Raw genomic sequence first — 25,868 nt, forward strand, 5'->3', positions numbered from 1 at the left:
CATCCATAGCTCTGTTTTTAAGTTGGTTGCTATCATCTAAAATTAGAAAGGACATATCAGTAACACTAGAGAAAAGGAATAATCTGAAAAACAGCAAGGTTTTTTAATCTGTGTAGACTTTAAAAAGCACTAGCATTCTTAAGTATTGTGTTCAGTTCTGGGTTCCTCAATACAAGAAAGACATGGAGGCCCTGGAGAGTATCCAGAGAAGGGCAATGAAGCTGTGATAACATGTGGATATGTTACCTAGGGACATGATTAGTTGGCATGGGGAAATCACGGTCCCTGGACATGTTCAAAAAACACATGGATGTGGTACCTAGGGACATGATTAGTTGGCATGGTGGAGATGGGCTGGTGGTAGGTGGACTGGATGATCTTAGAAGTTCTTTAGTTTATGATTCTATAATTCTTTGATATATATATATATATATATTTAATTTTATTTTATTTGAGTAAAAGTAATGAAGCACTCTCTTTCTCACTGAAGAGAGAAAGGCCCTTGGCAGGTATTTTATCCACTCTTCCTTTTTTTGGCTTCTGAAAAAAATATATATATAGTTTAATTCCTTATGGCAGCAGATCACCAACTTTATCACAGTACGGATCACACTTTAACCCAGATGCTTTCTGACAAACATCTTCCTCTTTCACCAGCAAGCATCTCAAGCACAACCCCTCTCCTCTTGCCTGTAGCATCCATGAGAGCTACACCAGTCAATTCTGTACAGTTGTAAAGAATCCATTTTTAAAGGTCTTTAAGTTGACAAGAAAAGCTGACCTCAGAAAACTGTGAATCGCATACTCCCGGTTTCATCTTTCCTGTCCCTGCTCTCCCTGTGGAAGCAAACCACCACCGTCTGGTCAGCTTGCTCCGGAGTCACCACCAGGACAGCACTGCCATATATTGCCATACGTGCCATACATGCATCTTGTTATATTTCCAAAAGTCTTGTCCATGCTAATCCCTCAGGTCAGATTTGCATTCCCTCACACGGCTGACCATGGCAACATCACCCTATACAGCACTGGGGTGAGGGCTGTAGTGACTCACCAGCCTCACTACGTCCCATGCCAACCGGCTGTTTGCTTCTGTGAGTGAACTGTATTGTTGTAGTCACGTTGCCACATTTGTAACTACACAATATTTTTTATGACAACCAGAAGTTCAGTTTTATAAACAGATGCTGTTGTGGGCCTCTATTACTCAGCTGGATCAGCGTCAGGCTTTTTTTTTTTTCCAGGCTGCGGTCTCTGTACTGTGCTCTGAGTCAGACACAACCCTACAAACATTTCTTTGAATCGCTGGTTTCCTCCCATAGACTCTTGACACCTTGCCAACAAAGCAGGGCGTAGCTTACTCAATATTTTTTTTCCTTTTTTTTTTTTTTTTTTTTTCCTCCCTCTCTTTAAAGGCAGACTGATTCATAGTAACTTCTTTAAAACAGAGCTAAGGGACACCACCCTCCCATACCACCGGAGGAAACTTAAACCACCACCAGGTCACTCCCCTTCGCTACAGCTCCGCGTTCCGGCACAGCAGCGCAGCAGCCCCACGCGCTCCTGATCCTACAGGTGCCAGCACCACACGGTAAGAGTTCCTCTCCAACAGCTTTACCAACTTCTCTTGCTCGCTACAGCCCGATTCCCTTTCCCTGCAGCTCCAGCCTTCTTTTATCCTTCATTCTGCTGCTTCAACTTGGTGTACGAGCTCAGCATGGAACACACCTTAACCTTTCAGCATTTGCTTAGAAATCCAGCTGTGTAACGGGGCAAAGAAAGGCGTTGGGTAGAATGCTGGCTCCGGCAATGTAATTCTCACCTCCAGGGCATGTGCAGCCGGGAATCATCATGGGGAGCCCCACCTGGTCTAGATGTGGCATGGAACTGCTGCACTCTTTTGGAGCAGCACTGGCACTGTTTATGAGCGAACCCTGCTTGAAATTAGGACTGCACGTTCAGTACTACTGACACTTGCTGACATTTTTCTGCATGACTCCATTCTCTGTCCTCTGTCGGTAGTTTGCCAAGCCCTAGTTTAAAATAGCAGTCACTTTTCCAAGTGGAGCACAGGAAGTTCGGGGTGCAGTGGGGAGCTCTCTTTTTGCTACGGGAGTACCAGCTCCTGCAGCCAAGCCCCAGCTCAGTCAAAGCCATGTGCTGAGTAGGAATGCATGCTGTGCCTTCCTGGGCAGCACAGGAGCTCAGAGCGCTGAGGGGAAGTGTAGGATTGCAGGCTGGCAGCTTTCCCTGCTCACCTGCCCTTCTCCACACAACCTCTCCCTCTCTCCCCTCCCCTCCCCTTCTTCATGACTTCTCTCACTTCATCTGTCTGCTGTGGTTTGTGCCCTGCGGTCAAACGCCTAAACTATTTTTGAGGTTTGAGAAAGGGAGCTCAGCACAGCCAGTTTGCTGGCACCAAGCTTCAGTTCCAATAGCAGGAACCCCACCCTCCTCTGCAGTTTCACGGGGCAGAAAGAGACTGAAGCAGTGCTTTGCCCAGTCCAGCTGCAAATCGCTGGGAGTGGGGTTGGTGCAGTGTGTAGTTACAATAGGAATGGCTATGAAAGTGGGCTGGGAGCTGGGTGGCAGCAGGGTGGATTTTGTAACTTGTTGAGGTTCCCTCTGTCCTGGATGCCTCCTGAGAGAGAAATAGCTGTGTTTCAGATGTTGGGGAGCTGATTGAGGCAGCGTTTCCTGAACAAATTTTGCCTAAAGGCTTTGAATTCCTCAAGGCACCTCTGAGAGCAGCCTTGCCCAGGCACTGCCCACTTGACACTGCTGGATAGAGTGGGACTCTTTCCTGAGCAAACACAGAGGAGGGAGCATGGTATGAAGAGTGTTAAAGCACAGAGCTCACTATCTATCTATCTATGATAACAGAGGTCTAAGCCAGCCAAAAAAAGGCCTCACACCATTGTAAAACTTGGGAACTATGTGCAGAGCGAATATGGGCTCAAGGGCATCTTGTTTTAACTCACAACTCTGGGTACCAGCATCCAAATGGCAGCACCTCATTCTTGCTAAGCAGTTCCTTGGTTCGAAGCAGTTCTTCATGGCAGGCCCTGCAGCTGGCTTTCCTGGCCATGGCTGATACATGGAATGAAGTCCAAGCTCCCCTCATGCAGCAGTTGGGCATCCCTGCAGGGCACATGCCATCTCGAGGAGACCTCTGAGTGAGGTGGGGCTGAGCCACACCCAAGGACACACTAACAGGCATAGGATTTGGGATCCCACAGCGAGCACTGGGGACCAGAGTCCTAGAAAACCGGCCCTGCTGGCCTAGCAAGTGGTCTTTGAGTTTTGCCTTGTGTGAGCAATGCAAGTGCTTGCAGGAATTGCTGTGTGGTGCCCTGAGGTGGAGCGGAGGTTGTGTTTTGAAACAGCTCTGGGAGATGTGCTGATAGAAGCCAGCATGTTTTGGTGAAAGGCACACCTCAGGCTGTGCTTACAGTGACAGAGCAGGGGTTTCCTGCAAGCATGAATCCATCTCTCCGTTAGTCACCTCCCAGCTGAAAAGCTGGCACATGGCATTCAGCCTGTGCTCGTTGGAGAGGAAGAAATAGCACTTCTGGACTGATTGGTCACTCCTCTGCTCCTAGTTTTCTATGTGACAGCAGCACCACACAGCACAACCCAGAACAGCCTGCAGGGTGTGGCACTCCCATTTTTTTTCCCCGTCCCCTTGTTCTTATGCAAAGAAAATAATGAAAAAGGACTAAAAGATAAGATTTCTGCACCCTTCCTTCAAGGCAGGGAGAACCAGAAGTGCTTTTTACACCTCTGAAAGGGAGAGTGAGGAAGTGGGTTTCCTATCTCCCCAACTAAAGACGGATGCTTAACATGTTGTGAGTCTTTTCAGCTGAGGCAAAGCAGCATGCACAGGAAAGGAGCCTCTTCTCCATGGCCTTGCTAGACTGATAGCTAACTAATAGCATTACTATCAGCCCTGACTGAATGTGCCTAAGCACAAGCTTAAACCTTGCCAGAGCCATCCACACTCAGTCATCCCATAGCATGACGAAGAGTCCAGCAGCAATTCCCCATATAAATTGCCCAGAGGGGATGATAGACTGCTTATATTATTTCACCTCTTCCTGCTGTTACACTTCAGGGAGGACAGCAAAACAGTGCATCTGAGGGCCACAATGTGGAGCAGGATTTTTTCAGCCTGCCTTGGAAGTGTTTTAGAAAGTACCTCCTGAATTGAAGGAAATCCTGATCAAATTTACAGCTCTATGCATCCTCCTTGCTCTGAACTGTTTGCAGCAGTGCAAAGATTACATGGAATCTTACTCTCTGAGTAAGATCAAGCATAGTCCATACACTGACATGGTAGGGAGGGGCAAGTTAAGGAAACTCTGCTTTTGAACCCATGATCTCCAAAACGGTGACCAGTTCGCCAAGCTCTTAAGATTTAATCCCTTCCTCCCATAAGAATCAACTTGTACCATAGGTTTTGGGAGACACCCATGGTGAGCTCCTAGGGACAGGTCCTAGGCTATGCAGAGAAGCACAATGAACACTGACATGGCTGAGGGCAGGTAAGCAGTGACTAATGCCTAAGGCTTGGCTCTTACAATGTGGCAGACACATTTGGATTTGAGGAAATCCAGGGTGAAGGCCTTTGCTGCCCTTTTGCCCTTACGGGGCAGAGTCTGCTTAAGGGGGAGTTGAGAAAGCAACTGCCAGGACTGGGTCCAACATCCACATTCTTCTCATTCCTGAGTGACATCTCGCTTACGTGCCTTAACAAGCCTCTGGAAAAGACAGTGGGAGACATGGGAGCAAGAGGGGTGAGCTGCAAATGCTCAGAGCTGGGAGCAGGTTGGTCAGGGTCTGCTGGAGAACAGCTCCAGGAACATGGAGCCAGCTACTTGATAGCTGGTTCCAGCAAGAACAGCCCAGCCAATGTAGTGTGCCCCAACAACTGGAGTTCTCTCCTCTGGTGGAATCCATTTCCACATGTAACATAAGCTCAAAAGACCCCTTTCTTAAATGGTTCTGGCCAGCCCATACTAATTGCAATTGGAAGTAGCTATCTCCAAGAGATACAGGAGATTTAACTTCATGACCACTTTCATCCTACTCCACAAAGAGCATGGACCAACTCCAGGCTGCACAGCATCCCCTTGCTTTTGCCTTGTGCACAGGAGCCATTTCTTTACTCATCCTTTCTCTTCACCCCAGCTTGCACTGAAACAAAAAGGGGGAATCTTTATAACATCAATGTAAATCAGAGGTTTGCAGTTTTAATTCAAAGATGCAGCCAAAACACAGTCAGTGTAAGTTCCACACACCTTCCACCTTGATCTACAGACTATCATAAGAAAGATAAGCAGTCAGTCCCAACAGAAATGGTATGTGCACTTTTGCTTACACTACACTGTAACCTGAACTTTCCTGTCAGAGCTGTCAGATGGTTTCTCCCACGTGGGCACTGTCAAACTCACACAGATAAATACGTGCACTCGTAAGGAATCTGTGCATGAGCATGCACGCAAGACACGCACAGTTCAGATCTGCTTCTAGGGAAACCACAGTCACACACATCCCATTCATACAGGGAGCCATGCAGCAGACACACACCCCTACATGCACTGTATCATATCCCAGACCATCAGTCTTCCCACAAGTGTTTCTCACCTATCTTGGCATCTTCTTTGAACTCCTGCAAGTCCCAGCAGCTCCCAGCCTTTCTTGATATCTGATTAACCCACCCAAGGACCATCAAACACATTGTGGGTGAGTGTGCTCCCCAGCACACTTCACAGGGTGTGGTGGAACCCCTCTGTGTTGCTGTTAGCTTTGCAGTCCCTTTCCCACCCTCCTTTACTCTCTGTCCATCAGTCCCAGCCCTTCCATAGTGTGTCTAGCATACAAAGTTACATGTTTTCCTCCCACAGCAGCTACTGGCTGCCTGCCAGGCCCCAGGCAGTTGTCTCTTCCCCTTTCTACTACCAAGTGATCTTTGGAGTTTCTGTTGATGTTGTCACATGGCTGAGCACTCCAGGGTGCTTTCTTCAGGAGAAAATGCCAATTTCTCAGTGTCTGCCCTAGGAGCTCTGACATTTCCCCACTCTCAGATGAATCATGAGCATGAGAGCCGTAAAACTCCAGTGTGTCATCTTTCCTGACTCCCCCTTGCCTCTGTCAGCAAGCAGAGGTTCGTTACCAAGGGTGAAATCTCAAGAACAAGGTATGGTCCCACAAGTGATTCATGTACTTTACTGCTCCTTGGGGAAAAGAATTATCCCTGATCCCTTGAAGACCACACCACCAGGAAATGCTTCCCAAGAACCAGGCGAAATATTCCATTTACTCAAGTTTATTTTCAGCTGTGACCCCTCAGGCTGTTCTGTGCTTTCCTTTTGGTTGATATTCAGCTACTTCTATACCTTCACTGTACCCCACGTGGTCACCACAGACAGACACCGCCCATGCATACATGAAATCTTCTCATCGCCACAAACCAGAGGCTCCAAAGTTCTCTATGCACCCACGCACACCTCCTGCCTAACCTTTTTCCCACACATGCAAAATCTCTTTCCAGAGGCACCAGCCTACTCATCTACATCTCCATAAAAAGCATCTAACTTGTAAATTGAGTCAGGCTAGTCTGTCAAAACCAGGTTCTTAACAGCCGTGCTGGTATACAGTGGTTTGTAAAAGCCTGAAGTCAGCAAGGATTACAAATTCAATTGGATCTGAAATGAGAAGTGGAGCAAAGGCTGAAAACTAAAAGGATCATTTCAGGTGCTTGCTTATAATTGTCATGAGCTTTCTAGTATCAGCAAAATGGGTCCAAAGTCACTGTGCCACCAGAATATCACAGAGAACGTCACATCTGCTGTCAGCTAAGTGGCCTTGGGCATGATGAGAATTCATGCTTGTATCACACGTGATGACAAAGCATGTGAACATAGCATCCAGAGCCATAGGAGGAAGCTGGGGCGTCAGTGCAGTCAAAGACAGATCCACAAATTCTGTAGGTTTTATTCTACCCTGAGATTCCCTCTACAGCATTAGGGCAGCATTGCTGTAGGTAGGTTGGCTTTGCTCTGTGAAATGTACCAGGGATGGAGTGGTAGTTTGTAACTGTTTCAATAGTATCGTATACTTGGTTTTTGCCCTCCCATCTCCTTCAGTTTTGCTTTTGCTCTCCAAGTGGACTTGGCCCTCACTCCAACCGCCAGCGTTTCTATATCTACTCAGTACCATCACAGTCAGTGGCTAGGTTCATGTTTTTTCTCTAAATACAGGAAAATATGTCCTACTGCCATCATTAGAGATAATGTACTAGGTGATCTGGCTTACTTCTATACTTCTTACAAGCCAGAGGTCACCACCACAGTGCTTACAGAAGGTGCAGTTTAGATATTAATGCTCTTTGGACAGTGTATGCTCTTAGCCCTCAGCCAGCAGATCTCACAGTACCTCATCAACCCATCCTGGGAGAGAGAGGTACAGACCCATGAAAGAACCTCTCAGGGAGGAGAATGGGAGCGTAAGAAAGATGTACTCCATCCCTCAGGAACCATTCAGATCTGAAATATTTCAGACTTACTTGAGAGTGCTTTGATTTTTTCAACCAAACAACCCAACTATTCCTGTGGAGACATTCTGTACACTTCTCCTCTACTCCTTTTCTCTGCACTGTACTCTCTGCCAGAACCACTACCTAATCTGCCTTGTCCTCTTGAGTAACCCGCTCTTCATATTTGAGGAGCTACACTATGGGCCTTTGTTATATCTCCAAGTGGCACTTGGCATTCCACTCTGATGCTATGCTAAGCAGTAAACTGAGGGCAAGGGCTCTCTTTTCTGGACTGATCTCCAGACAAAAGAATCCAAAACAGAATTAGGCAGAGGGACTTTATGGATGGCTATATTTTGCCTGCATGAGAAATTGCTTAGCTTTTCAAGGAGTGTTTGACTGCTTAAACTTGATTTGGATGCTGCAGATCTGTGTGTTGTCCTCCTGTATGTGTGTGCAAGTAGTGTCTATGTAGATAAAGTCTGTAATAACTATCCTTAGAGTTGTGAGATTTTACTGTTTGTTTGTTTTGTATGTGCTGAAGGCTGGTACAGTGATTGTTATTCACAGTTACTGGTGGTGTAACTGGTTATTTCTCCTCATCCATCAGCACAATTTGCTGTCATCAGTGCAAGATCATCTCTCTTAACTCACCCATGCTGTTCAGCAGGTGCATGCTTCTTCCCAAACAACATGTCCCACCTCAGTAGTCATTTTACTCTCATGCCTCAGCTCTATTTTTCTTGGGTTAGTTGGGATCTTACTTTGAGAAGGTGCACCAGAAGGCTCACTGTGGAACTCACAATCTGACTGATTGGTTCTTGAGAAGCAGTGCTAAAACTAAAACAGTGTCCTGAACACTTGGAGGGTTAAATAACTGTGGTTTTGAGAGCCTTGGGGTGAGTCAGTGGAAAAAATTGGCAGCTCTAGGAAGGATAAGACTGACTCATAATCAAAGAAGAGCCTAAGGAACTCCAAATCCAGATGCAGTTTAGGAAGGGGAATGTTAGAAAAGGCATTTGCATGCAATTGTGTTTTATTGCTCCAGCAATGTGACCCCACCCTGAAGTGAAGAGAGATGTCTCACACTTAACAAATGGAAAGAGTATCCTGTCAGTCCCCAGTGCTCTGCCAACTTCTCCGTCTAATGGGAGGAAAAGTCCATGCTGTACAGTCAGAGGCAGAGATGACTCTATTTCAATGCCATTCAACCACCGGTCCTTTGGGATTGTTCTCTGGTGTTTTATTTAAAAGGAAGAGAAAGATGAAAGAAGGGAAAAGTGAATGAATAGGGAGGGAGGCTTGGGCTTTAACTCACAAAGATTCAAAATTAAGCTGTGAACATATAACCCCAGGGTGGTTGCATTTGATAGCATGTGTATTCAGGGAAAGGTGCTGATGATCGCAGGAAGGAGGTACATTGAAATCATCTCAGCAAACGGTGCTCTCAAGCAGTGTGAGAACTGGGAAGAAAGAAAAACCAAAGGGAATAAAGGATTTGGTTTTCTCTTAGAGTATTGGCCACAGTTCTGTGTGCGGATTTTTCTTTACATTGTGAAGTCATATTTTCTATTATTTTCATCATACAGAAAATGCATTCTAAAGCCTTATTCTAGTCCTTTAGAGGATCATAAAAGTAGGTCTCTAGTCTTTCAAGTACGGGTCTTTTTTGAAGGTCCTCAAAAATAATCAGCCAAAAAAAAAAAAAAAATTTTTAAAATGCTGAAGTCATTTTTAAAGAAACTTGGAAAAGTACATCTATCTAGGAAAGAAAGTTTAGCCACTGTTCCACAAAGGCACAGCGGGCAGTTCTGCCACAGTTCAGTGTATATATATCAGTGCATCATGGTGGGAACAGTGTTCATTACACTCTGTATAAGAACCAAGGTGCTGAGAAGCAAGGATGACCGTGAAAGGGATGGAAGCATTTGATTCAGGTGCTCTATTCAAGGTTCCTGCTGTAGATAGATATATAACTTAGTCATGGCAAGAGCAATAGTTTCTCAGCTCAAGTGGAGCTATCAAGATCAGTTCCCATCCAGCACTTTGAAATTCACATTTCTTTTGCAGTCAATGAAAAGAAGGGGTTTAACACTCAGGTCAGGTGTGTTTATGAGGTAGCCTGCACATAGCAGTGAGAAATTGGCTTCTAGCAATGCTGAACATACACAGATGTCCCTTATTAGAGTCAGAGAGGATCTCCTATGGTTGTACTTCCTCCCAGATCATCAAGTGAGGCACTGCAATGAAAGAGGTCACCATCAGTATCCAGGCCATCCAGGTAAATCAAGTTCTAGAGCAAGGGGAATATTACTAGGACTCTCCAAAGCAGTCAAGTAAGCCATACTCACATTCACCAAGCCAGGGCTCCCTAAGTTCTCCCACATGAGAGAAATCTCACTATTAGTGAAGATTTGCTAAGGAGATATAGGACTGTAGGACCAGTCAACTGAACCTCATTTGTCCTTCCAAGGAATGATCTTGTTTGAGTAGGTGGAGTGCCTAACAAAGGCACCTCAGGGAGTTCTTGAACTCAGGGCAAATACTGGCTTTGGACAAAGCACCACTGGTGGATAAGAAGTCTGCCCACCCATTGTGGTTTGGGGAAACTATTATCCAAAACAGCACAAGGAGCAGCTGCAGTATTTTACAGGAATACACTCCCACATACTGTCACAATGAAAGCAAAAACCAGGATTGGAAAAGGTGGAGTCAGTGAGTAAATTAAAAAAGAAAAAGAAAACATTTAGAGGACTTTACAAAGCTTTTTGTCATAGTTTGAGTGAAAGACATCATGAAAAAATAATTTTATTGTTCCATGACAGTTACCACACCCTGTACAAATGGTGACAGCATCATACCTTATTACCTGAGTCACCTGCACCCAAATAACTTGACAGCCAACATTAATCAGATGCCTGACACTATTCTTCAATAGCACTTTAGTATCATCATTACCAAGAGATAGAGCAACATAGCCGTGTTAAACTTTCTAGGAAGCAATCTTCCAGTGTTCATAGGGTGGGCCCAGCAAATTTTCCTGTCTGATTCCTGTGGCTGTGCTGCCTGATTACTAATACTTCCCTGGGAGGACAGGAAATATGCTCACTCAATCTGTGTGAATTACCTGCGCTTGCTCCCACAGCTAACGTTTGTTCCCTGAATTTCACATTTTCAGGGAAGAAGGCAACAGCCTTGAGTTGCTGTGTCATACGTGCTATCTAAAGTAGATACCCCTCCTAGAACTCTTGCCTTTCCAATGACAGGAAAACTAACCAGAGGAGGCTGTACTGCAAAAGGGAAAAGGACAACAGGAAGAGAAAATCTTTCCTGACCTCTGTGGGCAAAAACTTCACCTCCTGGAGCGTAGGCCTGGAGTATGTCATTTTTACATTACAGAACCACACAACAATTTAAGCAACCTATGTATAAACCCAGGCTATTTTTACAATGTTCCAAAGCTATCTACCCCAGCTCTACATCTCTTCCTAGTCTGGTTCCTTTATCTCCAGGCTTTCTTTATCTGCTGGAGGAACTCCCATGCAGATTCTGAAAAAGTTTTTAACTACAGTTTTTGGTTTGTTTGTTTCTTATGCCTACACACTTAAAGAGTGAACTTAAAATCAGCCTGTTTTGTCACATGTAAATAAAGCTTGTGTCCCTGTTCATCATCAGGGAGTTAGACTAGATGAGTTTTAAGGGTCTCTTCCAACTGCAACAATACTATGATTCTATTCCTTGATTCAGCCCTTCCCTTCACCTTCTCCTTCCGCTCTTGTTCCCCTTCAGATTTCTCTTTGCTGCTGACACCACCCAGGAAGGATCCAAGATGTTGGTACTACTGGCTGGTATCTTTGTGGTTCACATTGCCACCGTCATCATGCTCTTCGTCTCCACCATTGCCAACGTAAGTAGGGGCCACCCTGAATGAGCCACGGAGTGTGGTTGCCACCTGCTGCACTAGTAACCCATCACAGGGCTGGCAGCGTGTTTGAGTCTGGAAATGGAAAGCCTGCGGCCCAAATACACGTCGACAGCGGGAGCAGTGGCCTTGCAAGTGCCGCCAAACACATAAGGGAGGAGCCGGGCACCCCGAATCTGGCCCCGCAGCAGCGGAGAGGAGGGCCGGGGCTGGGCAAGGCCGTGCCCGGGGCGATGGTGACCCCTGGCGGCTCCGCTGCCCGAGCCTGGGCCCGGCTGCACTCACCGCCCCGGGCTGTTTCAGCTCTCCCGCAGTCTCAGGCTAGGCAAGGCAGCTGTCGCTGCTTCCCTTTACAGTTCAATTGTGGTTAAGGTGGTGCAGTCACCATCCCTGGAGGTATTCAAGAAGCATGTGAATGTGGCACTGAGGGACATGGTCAGTGGGCATGGTGGGGATGGGCTGATGATTTGACTCCATGATCTTAGTGGTCTTTTCCAACCTTAATCATTCTATGACTCTAATCTCACAACAGGGCAAAGGGTCCCAGTTGGAGGCACAGGGCTCTCCCCCTCATAACACAGTTGTGTCATTGTATTTCAGGTTTGGATGGTGGGGACTAATCCCTATGAAAATGCCTCATGGGGACTCTGGATGTGGTGCAACAACACCTGTGTGCAACTGACACCCAGTGAAGGCAATGAGCGTAAGTAATACCTTCAGTTTTGTTGCAGCAATGCCTTGCCATGCTTTGGTATGCAGTGTCAAGGCTGAGCCCTGACCTTCTCAAACCTTCTCTGTTGACAGCTTCCCTCAAAGCAGCGCAAGCCTTCATGATCCTCTCAATCATTTTCTCCGTCATCGCTCTTGTTACATTCATTGTCCAGCTGTTCACCTTGGAGAAAGGCAACCGTTTCTACATCACTGGAGCCATCACACTGGTTTGCTGTAAGTACACATGCCAGGCAATGGCTCTGCATGCTTCCCAGTGCCTCCATGAACACAACTAGCCATGTATCTGCCAGTCATGGCCATCAGGGAAGTTGTCAGCCAGCTAAAAGCTTCTAGGGGCCAACTTCTTCTATTAAAAAAGAAAGATAAATAAATAAATAAATAAATAATAATAATAATAATAAAGCATGGAGGGCTCTGGGCAGCCTGATATAGCATGTGATTATAGCACCTTGGCCACAGTAGGGGAGTTGGAACTGGATGACCTTCAAGATCCCTTCCAACCCAAGTCATTCTGAGATTCTGTGATTCATAGAGGAAGTGGAAAGTGATCTCTCTATATAATTTTAATTTAATTTAAATAATGAAAATACGTCCTGATTTTCATTAGAAAATTCCTGTGAATTCTGCAAATTCTCTTTGTAAAACAACAAAAAGGATTCAAGTATTTCAGAGGGCAAGGAAATAAACAGACAGCCACTGCTCACGGGATTCAACACATAACACCGAACTGTCTGCAGATCTTATTACTGATTTCCTCCTAACAAAAGTTTATTCCCCCATGGCATCCACTAAACAAGCCCCAAGTGCCTTATGTCATTGTGTCTGCAAGAGGAATTCTTTTGAAATAAGTTTAATGTGTTGCAGCCCCTCTCTCAGATGACATAAGACATGCATTACAGTCTCAACCCAGAATATTACCTCAGATGTCCTAAAGCAATGCTGGTTTCTATGCATTTTCCAATTCTCTCTTTTCCCTTCCTTCCTACAGGGTTGTGCATTCTGATTGGAGTCTCCATTTACACAGCTCGTTTCACGGACTTGGGGTCTGTGATCCAGGGAGCAGCATCGATAGATTCTCACCATGGCTACAGCTTCATATTGGCCTGGATCTGCTTTTGCTTCAGTTTCATCATTGGCATTCTGTACCTTGTTCTTAGGAAAAAATAAGGTCTATGGGAGTCCTGGGGAGAGGGCTGGCTGCTGGGAATGGGGAACAATTGCGCTGCCAAGAGAACTTTTGGATCAACAGGGAAAAAAAAAACAGGAACAGCCACCATCATCACCAATGCCAACACCATAGCAAAACAACAAAACTAGAATCTCCAGAAACTCATTCACCAAAGAGAAGGAGGAACAGCATCGACTGATCTCTCACTCCTGGGGCTGCTGCACCAGAAATCTGCAAGCGACCCAGACAGCTGTTCTCCTTTTCTATCATAACTTTGCAAACATTCAAACCCAGCAGTGATGACTGAAGAGCACCAAAACAATGAGGGCTACATCTTTTTCCCTGTCTAGAGCCTTTCTCACTTGCCTTTCAGTGTGCCTTATGGGTTGGGCATTGAGGCTTACAACTCCCTTTTTGTCTGTTGAAACAAATGGGATGGGACTTTTGTTACATTTATATATATATATATAAATATATATATATATATGTATGTATGCACATATATGAAAGACATTACACTGAGAAACAACCCAATAGAGATCAGATTAAATTAGTATTAAAAATAATACGGGAACAAGGCAGCTATTTTTTTTTTTTATTTTTTCCTGCTGTTCTGTTTCCTATTTGACATTCCCATGGCTGAATCAAATACTGGTATGAAGGGCAAATATACAAGCATGGATGATGGAGAGAGAGAGAAAGAGAGAGGGCAGGGGAAGTATGCAGGGGTTCCTAAATATAGAGAGTGCAGTTGCTCAATGATGCACGTGCAGGGAGGGAACCCTTTGGGTGTGTGTCTACACTAAAATCTTTTGTTCAGCTCTAGTACATAGCAACAGCATTGCAACAACTGTAGGCATTTATTTTTTCATGTGATCACTCAGGACATGGTATTAATTGGGAGCCCCGCCTTGTGACACAGCTCATCTCAATAGCAGATGCTACATGTTAGTAGAGGAAGTGTATTCCATTATGAGAGACTTGGAGAAATGAGAGAGGACTTGTGAGTTCTGCTCCTTGCTGCACAACATTAGGCCAGTCACTTAATCTGGTGCTTTTCCATCCTCCTATACCTACCTCCCAGGATTGCTGAGAGATTTGGAGAACACTCCCTCATTCAAGGTCCCCATGTGAAAGGCTGGCATAGGATAGTCAGGCACTGTTAGTGCTGCAACCAATGCATTTCTGTCACTTTGAAGAATCTCAGTCACAAGTGGAATTCATAAGCGACAAGAGGTCAAATCTTCCTGTGGCTCCATCCATAATGAAAAGGCAGAGAGTATTAAGAAACGTTCAAGTGCAAATTGTGCTCACATGCAATTATCTCTCTCTCTCTCTCTCCCTCTCTCTTTCTGTTACATTTTCTTCTTATGTATACTTTACCAATTTGGTGGATTTATTCTAGTACTGTATGTTGGTGTTTCATTAACAAAGGTTATTTCATATATAGTCATTGTAAATATTTTGAAATGCATATTTTTAACTTTAAGGGTATAAAAATAAAATCTGATTCCCTTTATTATAAAGCATTTTGCTTTGGTATTTTTTTTTCCATTAGCATTCCAGATACTTGTTAACAGAAGTATTTGCTGTATTCTCTGAATCAAAACTCATTCCTTTAGACAATGAAGAACCACCACGTTTTCTTGCCTGTCAGCCTCCAAGATTTCCCATTTTGTTGGAAAGGGGGAAGAAGAACTTTCCAAGCTCTTTTCAGGCTCTCTGCAAGCTCAGATAATAAGGGCAATGGTAGCATTCAGCCCCCAGAGCCAGTCTTTACATCCAAGAGAGCTGAAAATGTACTTTCTTGATCACAGAATCATTAAATTGTTTGAGTTGGAAGAGACCTTTAAGGATCATCTAGACCAACTCCCCTGCAGTGAACAGGGACATCTACACTAGATCAGGCTGCTCAGAGCCTGGTCTGGCCTGAACCTGAATGCCTTCAAGGATGGGGCACCCACCATGATCTGTCAGAACCTCATGTCTGTGAACACTACTGCCCACAATACTATATTACTTATTTTATCACAGACCAATCCACATATCCTGCTGTTTCTAGTATGGCACACCTGATAATACACCTGATAATATGACACTTTACGGGATTACAAGGCAATCCCAACTTTATTGGGATGCCCAACACAGGCAGCAGACAACTGTCTCAGTATTTTGTACGACAGTCCACTTCTGCCTCACCACCATTGTCACTGGCAGCTCAGCAATGATATGAAGGCTACTTGACACTCTAGGCAGCTTGTTTTGCCTCGCATGGGCTTTTAAAGAATCAGGGTCCTGATCTACAGTCATTAGAAATCACCAGGTTCTCTGTCATCTAGCAAACCTTATAGACCTGGTCCCAGAAATATAATCATCACAAATGAGACAGCCTTTTCTTCATATCTAGTAGGTCTCATCACCAGCTTCTGAGTCCCGTTACAATAGGGGATAGCAGGTCAGGGAATGACATTTTTCATTGGTAGGAAAGAACACACTGAACAGAAAAGCAGAAGCTCCACAAAAATAAATCAAATACTAAACAGAAATAAGTTGAAAAGGATGTGATTAAACAGCACTATCCATTGTGTCCGATGATCAGTCTTCACTTGGAAAGCATCTTCAACGCAACCTGGAGGTACTCTGACCCAGCACCACACAGAATGTGAGACACAAAGTCATGGTACTCCAGGAAAAGCCATTATAGAGATTTCAGGAACCAAGCCTCACAGGGGCCTGGACCAAAACAGAGTCAGGGACAAATCACAAAAGAGCCCTTGAACAAGGAAGAGAGGTCTAAGATAGAGGAGAGGCAGAGAAACAAAATGCCTGAAGTTCCACAGCAGAGCAAATGAAGATTCTCCCTCCTTGGTCATTCTCCTGCAGGTCACAAAGCAACACAATACAAGGAGGAAGAGATTTTCTATAAACATTAATTCATGGCATTTGACTAGACTAAATCGATCAGATCAAATAATGGTCTGATTAAAATCACACCAGGAGTTGGCAGAATCCATACACTGAAGAAGTCTCTGCTAGACCCAACTTTCCTGACCCAGCTTTCCTGAAACCCCTTCAGGAATGAGGGTAAACTGAAGTTCTTCAAACAGGAGAAGCTTGGTTTAATAAGGCATTAATAAGGCATCAACCATTTTATTAGACATTCTCAAGAGGTACAGGTGAAAACCATTCCCATTCTCACCACAATGTAAGCAGAGAAGGAAGCTGCAGGAAGAGCTGAAAATTAGTGGCAGCCAAGGGGGCAAAAGCAACAGATACTCTCACTCTGACCAGAGCATCAAGCTATGAAGGCTGGGGAGAAGATGTCCTCACATTAGCAGGTTTGAAATAATCTGTATGTGTTCAGAGGTGTGTTGTAAGAGCTGTGGGAGGGAGTTTGAGGGAGATTCCTGCTCTGTGAAAGGAGGAAGCCTAAATTCGCCAAGCAAAATAGCTGACTTCTAGGCTGATCAAGGGGTGCTGACAGCACTGGAAACACAGATGCAACAGCACCATTACTGAATGCAGCTGCCTGCCAGCACAGCCAAAACAGGAGAATGGCTTGACTCCCTTGTAGCAAAGACAACATAATAAAAACTAAAACCAACAAGAGAAAAAAACAAGCCTGCAGGGAATGGGAAGACAATGGGAGGCATAAAAACTGATGCTGGGAGTGGTGGCAAAAGATTAGAGGTCACTTCCAGCAATGCAGTAACTCTCTACTGCTGACATCCAGGGTGCAGTTAGACCAAGAATCATTTAACAGAGAAAAGTTAGAAGAAATCAAAATGAAATACTATTCCATTCAAAACATATCCAGCCCAGGAGGCAGCCCAGAAATGTATGCTGTAGTTGTGCTAGTTGTGTTAGTTGGCTGCCTAATCTTAGGATTATTTACATTTGCAGCTCTGCCTTCTCAGATAATAACAGCCAGGTACCAGTTGATTGCCGGAGGAACTGGGGAGGAATTTGAATCCCAAACCCTCTGTTTCTGCATTGCACAGTTGGCGAGGTGCATCACTGTAGGCAGCTCAGCTCCCAGATCTTGTCAGAGCCTCAGTTCTGGATTAGATACGCCAGTGATCTGATGCATGATGACAAATCTCATGTTGCACAATTCACTCAAAGTATGTGGGTATCTGGGATAAATATACACCTTGTCATCTGTTACACTGCCTAGGAAACTTGATTGCTTTTCTGCTCAGCCTAGTGCAGAAGGCTGTAGCTGGCAGCCTTCCCCCTTTGCACCCCCTTAGCCAAGTAATGGAAAGGTGTTGCGGCAGGCATGACCTCTGAGATTTGACAGGCAGGGGCCAGCATGCAGGGACATAAGGGGCTCCAAAAAAACCCACAATCTCATCAAATCTCATAGGACCAAGACGAGTCCTATGCAGAGCACCCTGGGAGTTGATGGCAGCCTGCAAGTCCTTCTGATGTTTAGCAGCTCCCAAAACCAGGTCCAAAGCTCTCACCAATTTTGTTTACCAACTCAAGGAGATAAAAGATAGCCATAGGGGATTTGGTGTTTCTAAACAGCATTTTGAAGCAAGAGCATTCAGGTACACTGCATAGAGGATGTCCAGACACAAGCACAGCAAGCTACTTTGTAGTAAAGAAATCAGAAGACCTACCCTTTGCATCCTTCAACTAGAGACAGCTGGTAGGATCTGTAAGAAAGCCAGAGTGTGAGGAAGGTGAGATAGAGGTGATGAACAGGAGTGAAGTACTCAGGCCCATCCCAGAAGCCAGAGCACTACCAAGAGGATGCCCTGGTAATCAGTCACCAGATGCTGTCATGTATGGGGCAAAGAAATGGGGGATCAGATATAGCATGAGAGAGAGAAAGAGATAGATGGGCAGAACAAACACTGCAGCACACATGAAGACCATCACAGCCCTGATGGCTTGAGGGAAAAAGAGCGGTTCAGTGGGCAGGTGATTGGAGTTTGGGACACATGAATATCACCGCTATTGTCTAAGTATGCAGAGCAGCTGACACAGGCAGTAGGATTTGGCAGTAGGATCTCTGCTCCAAGGCAGTGCTCATGTGTGCAGTCCTGATGAAAACTGGGACAAATGGTTTTAACTATCTCAGTGACAAGGACCTACATACGTTCTTTCAGTCTCCCGTTAACCAAAGCCCCCAGTCCCCTGCGTTGTCACTAGAGGTCAGTGCAAGCCCAGCGATCCCTCTGCTGACTATATTGGATGACTTGAAATACGGTTATGCCCAGCCGTGGCTGGTGCTGCTTTGCCATGATATAACCCTGCTGGCCTGTGGCACGTCTCATAGAAGAAGGAATGTTGGGCCAGCTTGTACCACATAAGGAGCAGGACAATGGGAGTATTTACCATCGATGAGAAACCCACTGGGAAAACAGAAATGGAAGAAGAAACTCTACTTTACAAATGTGAAGGAACAAGTGTACCCTTTCTAGCCTTCATGTCTGCACAGATGACCACAGCTCAAATCTGTCCACTGAGAGCTGTTTTGGGCTCAAGGTGATAAATGAGTTCACTGCCCAGTCCTGCAGTTCATGCCATTCCCTCTTCTCTACTCTGATGTTAAACCGAAGCTGAAAAATTACTTTCAGCTGGGGCAAACTGGCTGGAAACAGAACATGGAGGGGGTGCTGTAATGATCTGGAAGTGAAAGACTATAATCCAATTGGCAATGAACTTTCTGCAATAAGGCAAAGCTTGTATTTGCAATGCAGTAAATCTGGGAGTCCCTGCTGTATAATCACATGCCTGTAGAAAGACCTGACTGCTATCTTTTCTCAAGGAAGAGGAGTCGTAGAGCAGAAGTTTGTTAGAGCCCCAAAACCATGTGACAGATGAAGCTGAGAATAAGAGAAGCTGAATATGGGAGAAGGAAAACAACAACAAAAACGCATTTTTCCACATAAAGGATTCTGCAAAATATAAATCTTTTGTTTGATTTCATCACTGAAGCTGAGCAGGGAGCAAGGGAAGTCCCGAAAAGAGCCCTGGCTTTGTGGAGTTCTGGGATTTTTTGTGAAGCTTTGGCCAAGTGTCACCTTCTGCCCCTTCAGTAACTCCTCAGATGGACCCAGAAACCTCCTTTCCCCATCAGCCATTTCCAACCTCTGCACACAGCTCTCTTAGCTGTCACCCCCCAGACTGCTTATGCAGGTATGGAAAATCAGAGGGTGGCCTACTGGGCAGGGCCTGGGACAAGAAAGGTAATAGGTGTAGTGGGGGATTCAGAGATATGTGGGGGATAGAACTGCAGAGACCTGACTCAACTATCCCTTAGCAACAAGAATCAGCTGTTTAGGCCAGGCTTACTATGCGCCAGAAAAGGTAAGGCTGGTGGTCTTTTTACCCTTCACCACCTCCCCAGCTGCAGTCCTGGGCAGCTGCCTGCTTCAGCTGTTCAATGAGTGCTGAGACAGGCCTTCAAGGTGAACCTTTCCATACTGCTTTCACAGAGTGACTAGCAAACAAAGGCACTTGGGTCAAGATTCGTATCAAGAAGATACCAGTCATGGAAAAGCACAGCCACAACCAGATCCAGTGTTTTTTGGGGCAGAAACAGTGAAACAGAGAGCAAGACTGGTCTGTTCTGTAGTGCCAAAGGAGCAGTTACTGTATATTGGCCCATGAACATTCATACAAATACAGCTTTCACACATTCTAAGTTGAACTTCTCCCATGCTGGTTCTCTTTGTCCCTTTTTATTTTTCTACTTATAGGAAAAAACAACAACAACAACAAAAACAAACAAACAGATTTTTGTAATATTTGCTTCTAAGGAAAGGCTTAATGAAAAACAGATGCTTTCTACCATGACTCTTCTTTTTCATTCTTCCCTAGAATGACTCCTACCCTCTCACTGTTGTGGAGCAGGAAGCACAACTTGCCAAAACAGCAAGCTGGAAGTCATACAAGAAACTTTTATTTCCCAGGGGGAAATCAATGCCACTTAGGCCGACACATTTGTTATAGATAAAAGCATCACTTGCTCAGAGAGGTCACTGTCATCTTAATTTTCTGACCATTTTACTTGGTTACACAGGCCTCCGAATGTCAGTACAGCTTTTGTGCCATAGCAGAATCAGTTGTAGATGCAATTTAGGTAGTCAACTATGACAACATAGCCATGCATGCTTCAGTCTATGTAGTGCTAACAGAACAGATTTGTGGTTTTATAACCTTACCCTGCTTCCCAGGGTCAGTGATCTTAGTGAATTCCAGCAAAAATGGAGCTCTTTTTTTTCATCAAAATGCTCCTTGTTTGAGAAAGTGCAATGGATGAGAAGCCACAGAACGTGCAATTTGACAGTTTCATTGTCGATAATTGTTCTGTTTATAATGGCATTATTTGTATGCATGAATTCATCTCAGCTCTTATGGTTTCATATATCCTATTTTATGAAGTTTGAGAGCATGGCTGCCAAGTCTTGTTTACCAGGTCTGGAAAGACAGATTTCTAGTATGAGAGAAGCTACTTCTTTCTTCTGTGTCTTCCAAAACCTTATGCCTGACTATTCCCAGTATGCAGAACAGGGCTTCTATCTGCATGACCGCCTTCAAGACCACCAGATTAATAGGCATAGCACAGGTGCCACTTGTCATTATTGAACTAGGAGTGCCCTTGTGATCCCTAACCCCGCCAGAGATGGGCTTGCTGACACTTGCTATACCATTCCTGCATCAGGCAAAGCACCAAACAGCTTCTTTCAGGACTATCTTGCTTTCTAGTGCTACCACCTTCCAGATCTCCCACAGGTACTCAAAGGACAAAGGTTTCAGCTTTATTCATCAAAGCCATTAGCACCTGCATCACATTTACCACTTTTTTCTACCACATGTGCACTCCTAATTCCACCAGCTCTGAAGCTTCCAACAATCCTTGCCTTTTCAAAGGGCACTGCAGACAGCCATTTACACTTTAAATAGATATTAAAATGAAGCCACCTGCATGCCTTCCAGTTCCCGAACTGCAGAGCAGAGTGATGGGTAATGGAAGTGTACCAAACACATCAACAGTTTCCACTAGCAACTGCTGCATAATATCATGATACCAGATTCAAATATGGACTGGAAATACCTTCAGATATCAAATGTATGTTTCAATCCTACAAGAGACTCTAAAAATAAGCCATTTATTCCCATCCACTCTTGATTAGATATCATGTGATTTGTGAAGAAGGACCAAACTCTTGAAACAGAAATAATAATAGAGGTACAATTTTAATTGTGTGATCCTATACCCCGCTCCTTTTCACCAGACGTGCTGCCTCATTCAGCATACAAAAGAGCTCTGTGGATGAGGCTATCTTCCTTCCATTCTGTTGTCCACACTTATCTGCATGCCAGCAATGTGCTGCACAGCATACAGAATCCTGTTCCCTCCTGGGATTTCTGATTTGCCTTGTTATTACCGCTGAGCAGTTCCCAAACTCAAAAGAACTTCTTTTTCTGCAAGTCACCCCTACAAAACCAAAGCATTTCACAACCATTTTTAGAGACAGAGAACTGAGTCATAGGCTGATCACCACCAAAAATCTGTGATGCTGACCCTTCATTTTGGGCGCCACAGTGTCTTGCTGCCCCAACACACAAAAAGAAACAGCTTGTGGCCAGTGCAGAACAGTTGGGTCTATGTGGTTTGCTCAGCATCACAAAGAGTCTGTGGCAAAGGCAGACAGAGAAGGAAGGGATTGCTACAAACCACTGTAATGTTCTCAGCATGACTGGCATTATTCACCCTCTTGTCCACACACAAAGGAAGAAGGAAGACTGCACACATTCCTTAAGATAACATTCACCTCAGGTCAGGTTGCCTCACCTGGGAATCACTGGGAAACTTCTCACCAGTGTGAACCCTCCTGATAGGAAACACAGATAGACATAGATAAATGTCAAAAGGATTGACTAATCCTAGGTGCCAGCTTCCAGACACCAGTAGCCCACATATAGAAAGCTCCATGCACTCAAAGCACAGCTCCCCTGGGTTTGAACTATTGTGGTGCTTTCTGCAAAGCAAATCCCAAGGGCTCCCATGAGCCCTTTTTTCTCTCCTGCAATAACTCATGTCAGTGTAGATTTTCTTTCAAACAATTGAGCTCAAGCTCTGTCTTGGCTGAGAACCAAGTGCTGCACATTTGCATCCCAACTTTACGCCTTCTTGCGCATTAAGCCCATCCAGATGGCAGGCTGTATTTGAGACTTAATGATCTGCTTTCCCTCCCCCCAGTATGGGCACAGTAAATCATTGGCAAATCTTCACGATGATCTTTTAGAGGAAAGACAGATCAAATATATATATAGTGTGTTTTAAAATACCAAGTCCTTGGGAAAACTATGGTCTGCAACACTGCTGCAGAGAATGGATTCAACTGGACACCTTAAAATGCTCACAAGTCAGCATTCCCTGACAGAGCACCCTTCCCAAGCCCCCATGCCTGGGACAGTCTTCTTTACCTGTTGCCTTTGGTAGGCAAAGATGTTGCCAGATTTGACTTGCCAACTCTGCTCTTAATCAGTTCCCTACCTCCTTCAAACAAAGATTTTATCAGAGACATGCAGACTAAATATCATGGAAATATTTCAAGAATTAAAACTGGAATTTGGATATTTTGATGGTCAGGTGCTGCCCATAGAAATTTCTGGAGGCATGGATCACAGACCAGAATTTTACATGTCCAAGTCATGATCAGAAGATGTATGTGTTCGTGATACGCATCTTCTGCCCACAAGGCATGGCACAGAATATGGGACTCTGCTCACAGGTCTGCACCTCAGACAATGGAGACAGATTTTAAGATGTCCTTATGTGTGGCCACACAAGACAGTTCTGCTGTTTGATAGGAGAATAATTAGCATGTGCAAATCTAGTCTTAATAAATAGGTGCAGAGGTTTGTGCACTGTCTGTTCCAGCTGATTCTCCACAGTATCACGCAGAAAGCTGTAGGAGAGGCAGGCTCTGACTGAGCTGTTCTGACAACATTTAGGAGCCTTCACATGAAAATCTTTCTGTGCCCAGCCTGGGTGCATCCATCCCATTGTTTTCAGGCTTTCCGATACTTGTAGTTAACAAGTCAAAGGCTTGCATTCTACAGTTCTTACTGCTTCAGAGCTCTGATCTCTCCCAAAAGCTGTTCCCTCTGTGCCTGCTCAGTGAGGCATGGCCCTGCGTTGAAATGCCATGTACTGATACAGTGAGTGGTTTTGGATGCCAAGGCGATTAATTTAGGTTCACACCATACTTAATTGTGACATTCCTGGTTACTCGATGTTGCTCCTCAAATTAAGTCTATTTAACTTCAAAAGACTGTTTTTCAGTGTGTGCAGCATACTCATAAGGAGAAATTCCCTCACATGGAGTTCACTGCATTTCAATCTACTTAAGCAGGATCTGACAATAAACTTAAGTGATTTGTATGCCTTGAGCTAACCATCTGCACAGGAGTAAGCATCAGCTATAGCTTACATGTAGTGTAGTGCACAAAATATAAATATACCCACACGTGCATTCAAACAAAATGTCAATGCTATTCCTCAAAGAATATGGGAGCAAGGGCCAGAGGCTAGCAAAATAATATTCAGCTTTTAAGTGACAGACAATGGAAACGATCCAGTCTTGCATCTCATAAGTACTGGCAGATTGGCTAGGACTTGGATGCTATCAAAGAGATTCAGTACATAGGCTTGGTTTCAATTAATGAGCATGTGTCCATATGGCTCTGTGTGTGTATGTGTTTATACTGAATGTTCTTTCCTGTCAACGGGCATTGCATAAGTACAAGTGTGCATGTGTGTGCCTGTGAAGACAGGTTCAGACCTAACTCAAAGACAGCCCAGCGTGCAGGCTTCAATGTTGACACCCAGAACAAAAAAATCTTCTATATTAGCTGTGACAAGATGTTTGAAAATGTATTTATATGGAACACTTGTCCTCCCTTGCAGGATATCAGTGCCAAAAACAGCAGTGAAAGCATCGAGTCCCAGCCACTAACCATGAGGGATCTGCCACAGTGTTGGGTAGGGTAACAACATCTGGAGCTGGGACAAACGCCACCCAGAGAGAATTGAGGACTAAACACCATCAAACCTATTCCTGGCAGACACACCAACCAAGCTGCCTTGGTCTTCCTACAGGTAGTAGTGCATCTCAGACCACATCCTGCCTGCAATTTGTCAGCAGTATCACTATGTATCCTGTCCAAAGCACCTGTTTCCTCCGCAGCTTTCTTTGTAAAAAATTTCATTGTGAGTACAGACTGACTGAAGAAGTAGGTAAGGGAGGTAAAGTGTTCTGTGCACACTAAGAAATACAGATCCAGCATGTTCAAAGCAGTTTATGCATCCTTAAGATTAATTTAATTATTTATGACCCAACTCAGTTTCTTAAGTTACAATCGATTCTGCAAATGATAAGCTAATTCATAATAAAGACGTACTAATGGTGTTGATGATGACCACATGTAACCGTAGGCTCTGACAAGGTGCTTGCCTACTGTTTTAGGATTAGCTTGTCTTTCCAGCTCCAAGTTAATTTTTCTCAAGATGCAACAACCTTGAATTGTTCTAAATAATAGTTAATCTAGGCTGGTATTTATTCATCTCTGTTGGAACTGGTACCTTACTGCTCTAAGTATCCCTTCAAGTTCTACTCTCATTTTTTTCCCAAGAGATACATACATAGCACTCAGAAGCTGACAACCCTGATATATCTGTATGTCCTAATGAGTAAGATGGCAGACTAATTTTACCAGTATGAAACTGAAGGCTATTTGGGAAGGAGAGAGTTAGGACAGGATATGCTGTGGGATCAGAATGATGTTATTGGATCACTTTATGGACAGCTCATTGGCTTACAAACAAGTCTGGGCCCAGAGATCTAGCTTCAGGACAGTTTCTGGGAGCATCTCAACCTCTACCATAGCCAGCATCTCGAGCCCCTAATGCCTCCATACAAAACCCGAGAGCCCCTGTTGATACCATGACTCTTACAACACAAGCAAATCACCCAGTCATCCCACCTATGGGAGCCTCGAAGTCCTTGAGACAGCTTGGTAAAGGGAGAACTATTTAGTTGTTCCTGTGCACTCCTCTTCCTCTGCACTGTGAAAGCTACTCTGAAGAGTCACACTGGCAAGGAATTCACTGACAGGACAGGTGAACTTCATGGAGCCTAGTTGGATAAAGGTGGCCAACTCCTCACCCCCACATCCTCCCACAAAGAAACCTCCAAGTGATCAAGGACAGTATCTTCACAAGCCAAGGCACTACTGAAGGCTCCCAGGAAGGAGGCTATTGTGTGTGGGTGAAGTAAGAGAAGCCCAATGAAAAACAGAAAGACAGGAAAACAGCAGATGTCCAGCCACTGACTATGCAGAAAAAAGGAAGAAGGAAAGAAGGAAGGAAGGAAGGAAGGAAGGAAGGAAGGAAAGAAAGAAAGAAAGAAAGAAAGAAAGAAAGAAAGAAAGAAAGAAAGAAAGAAAGAAAGAAAGAAAGAAAGAAAGAAAGAAAGAAAGAA

The 25,868-nt window shown here is 44.6% G+C and overlaps 1 protein-coding gene across 1 annotated transcript; it reads left to right on the forward strand.

Annotated features, from left to right (window-relative positions):
* Positions 1-1,407: 1,407 nt before the first annotated feature.
* On the forward strand, positions 1,408-14,881 carry EMP1 (epithelial membrane protein 1). The gene is made up of 5 exons (XM_015859884.2): positions 1,408-1,591; positions 11,327-11,444; positions 12,060-12,162; positions 12,264-12,404; positions 13,180-14,881. The coding sequence occupies exons 2-5, from the start codon at positions 11,367-11,369 to the stop codon at positions 13,356-13,358; spliced, it is 501 nt and encodes a 166-aa protein (XP_015715370.1). The 5' UTR covers positions 1,408-1,591; positions 11,327-11,366; the 3' UTR covers positions 13,359-14,881.
* The last annotated feature ends 10,987 nt before the right edge of the window (positions 14,882-25,868 follow it).

Source organism: Coturnix japonica, chromosome 1 (genome assembly GCF_001577835.2).
Source record: "Coturnix japonica isolate 7356 chromosome 1, Coturnix japonica 2.1, whole genome shotgun sequence".
NCBI classification, from domain to species: Eukaryota; Metazoa; Chordata; class Aves; order Galliformes; family Phasianidae; genus Coturnix; species Coturnix japonica.

Excerpts from the sequence above, each read along its gene's own strand:
- EMP1 (XM_015859884.2), top strand. The coding sequence starts at position 11,367 with ATGTTGGTACTACTGGCTGGTATCTTTGTGGTTCACATTGCCACCGTC. Across the intron at positions 11,445-12,059 it reads TCGTCTCCACCATTGCCAAC|GTTTGGATGGTGGGGACTAA; the intron begins GTAAGTAGGGGC and ends ATTGTATTTCAG. Across the intron at positions 12,405-13,179 it reads AGCCATCACACTGGTTTGCT|GGTTGTGCATTCTGATTGGA; the intron begins GTAAGTACACAT and ends TCCTTCCTACAG.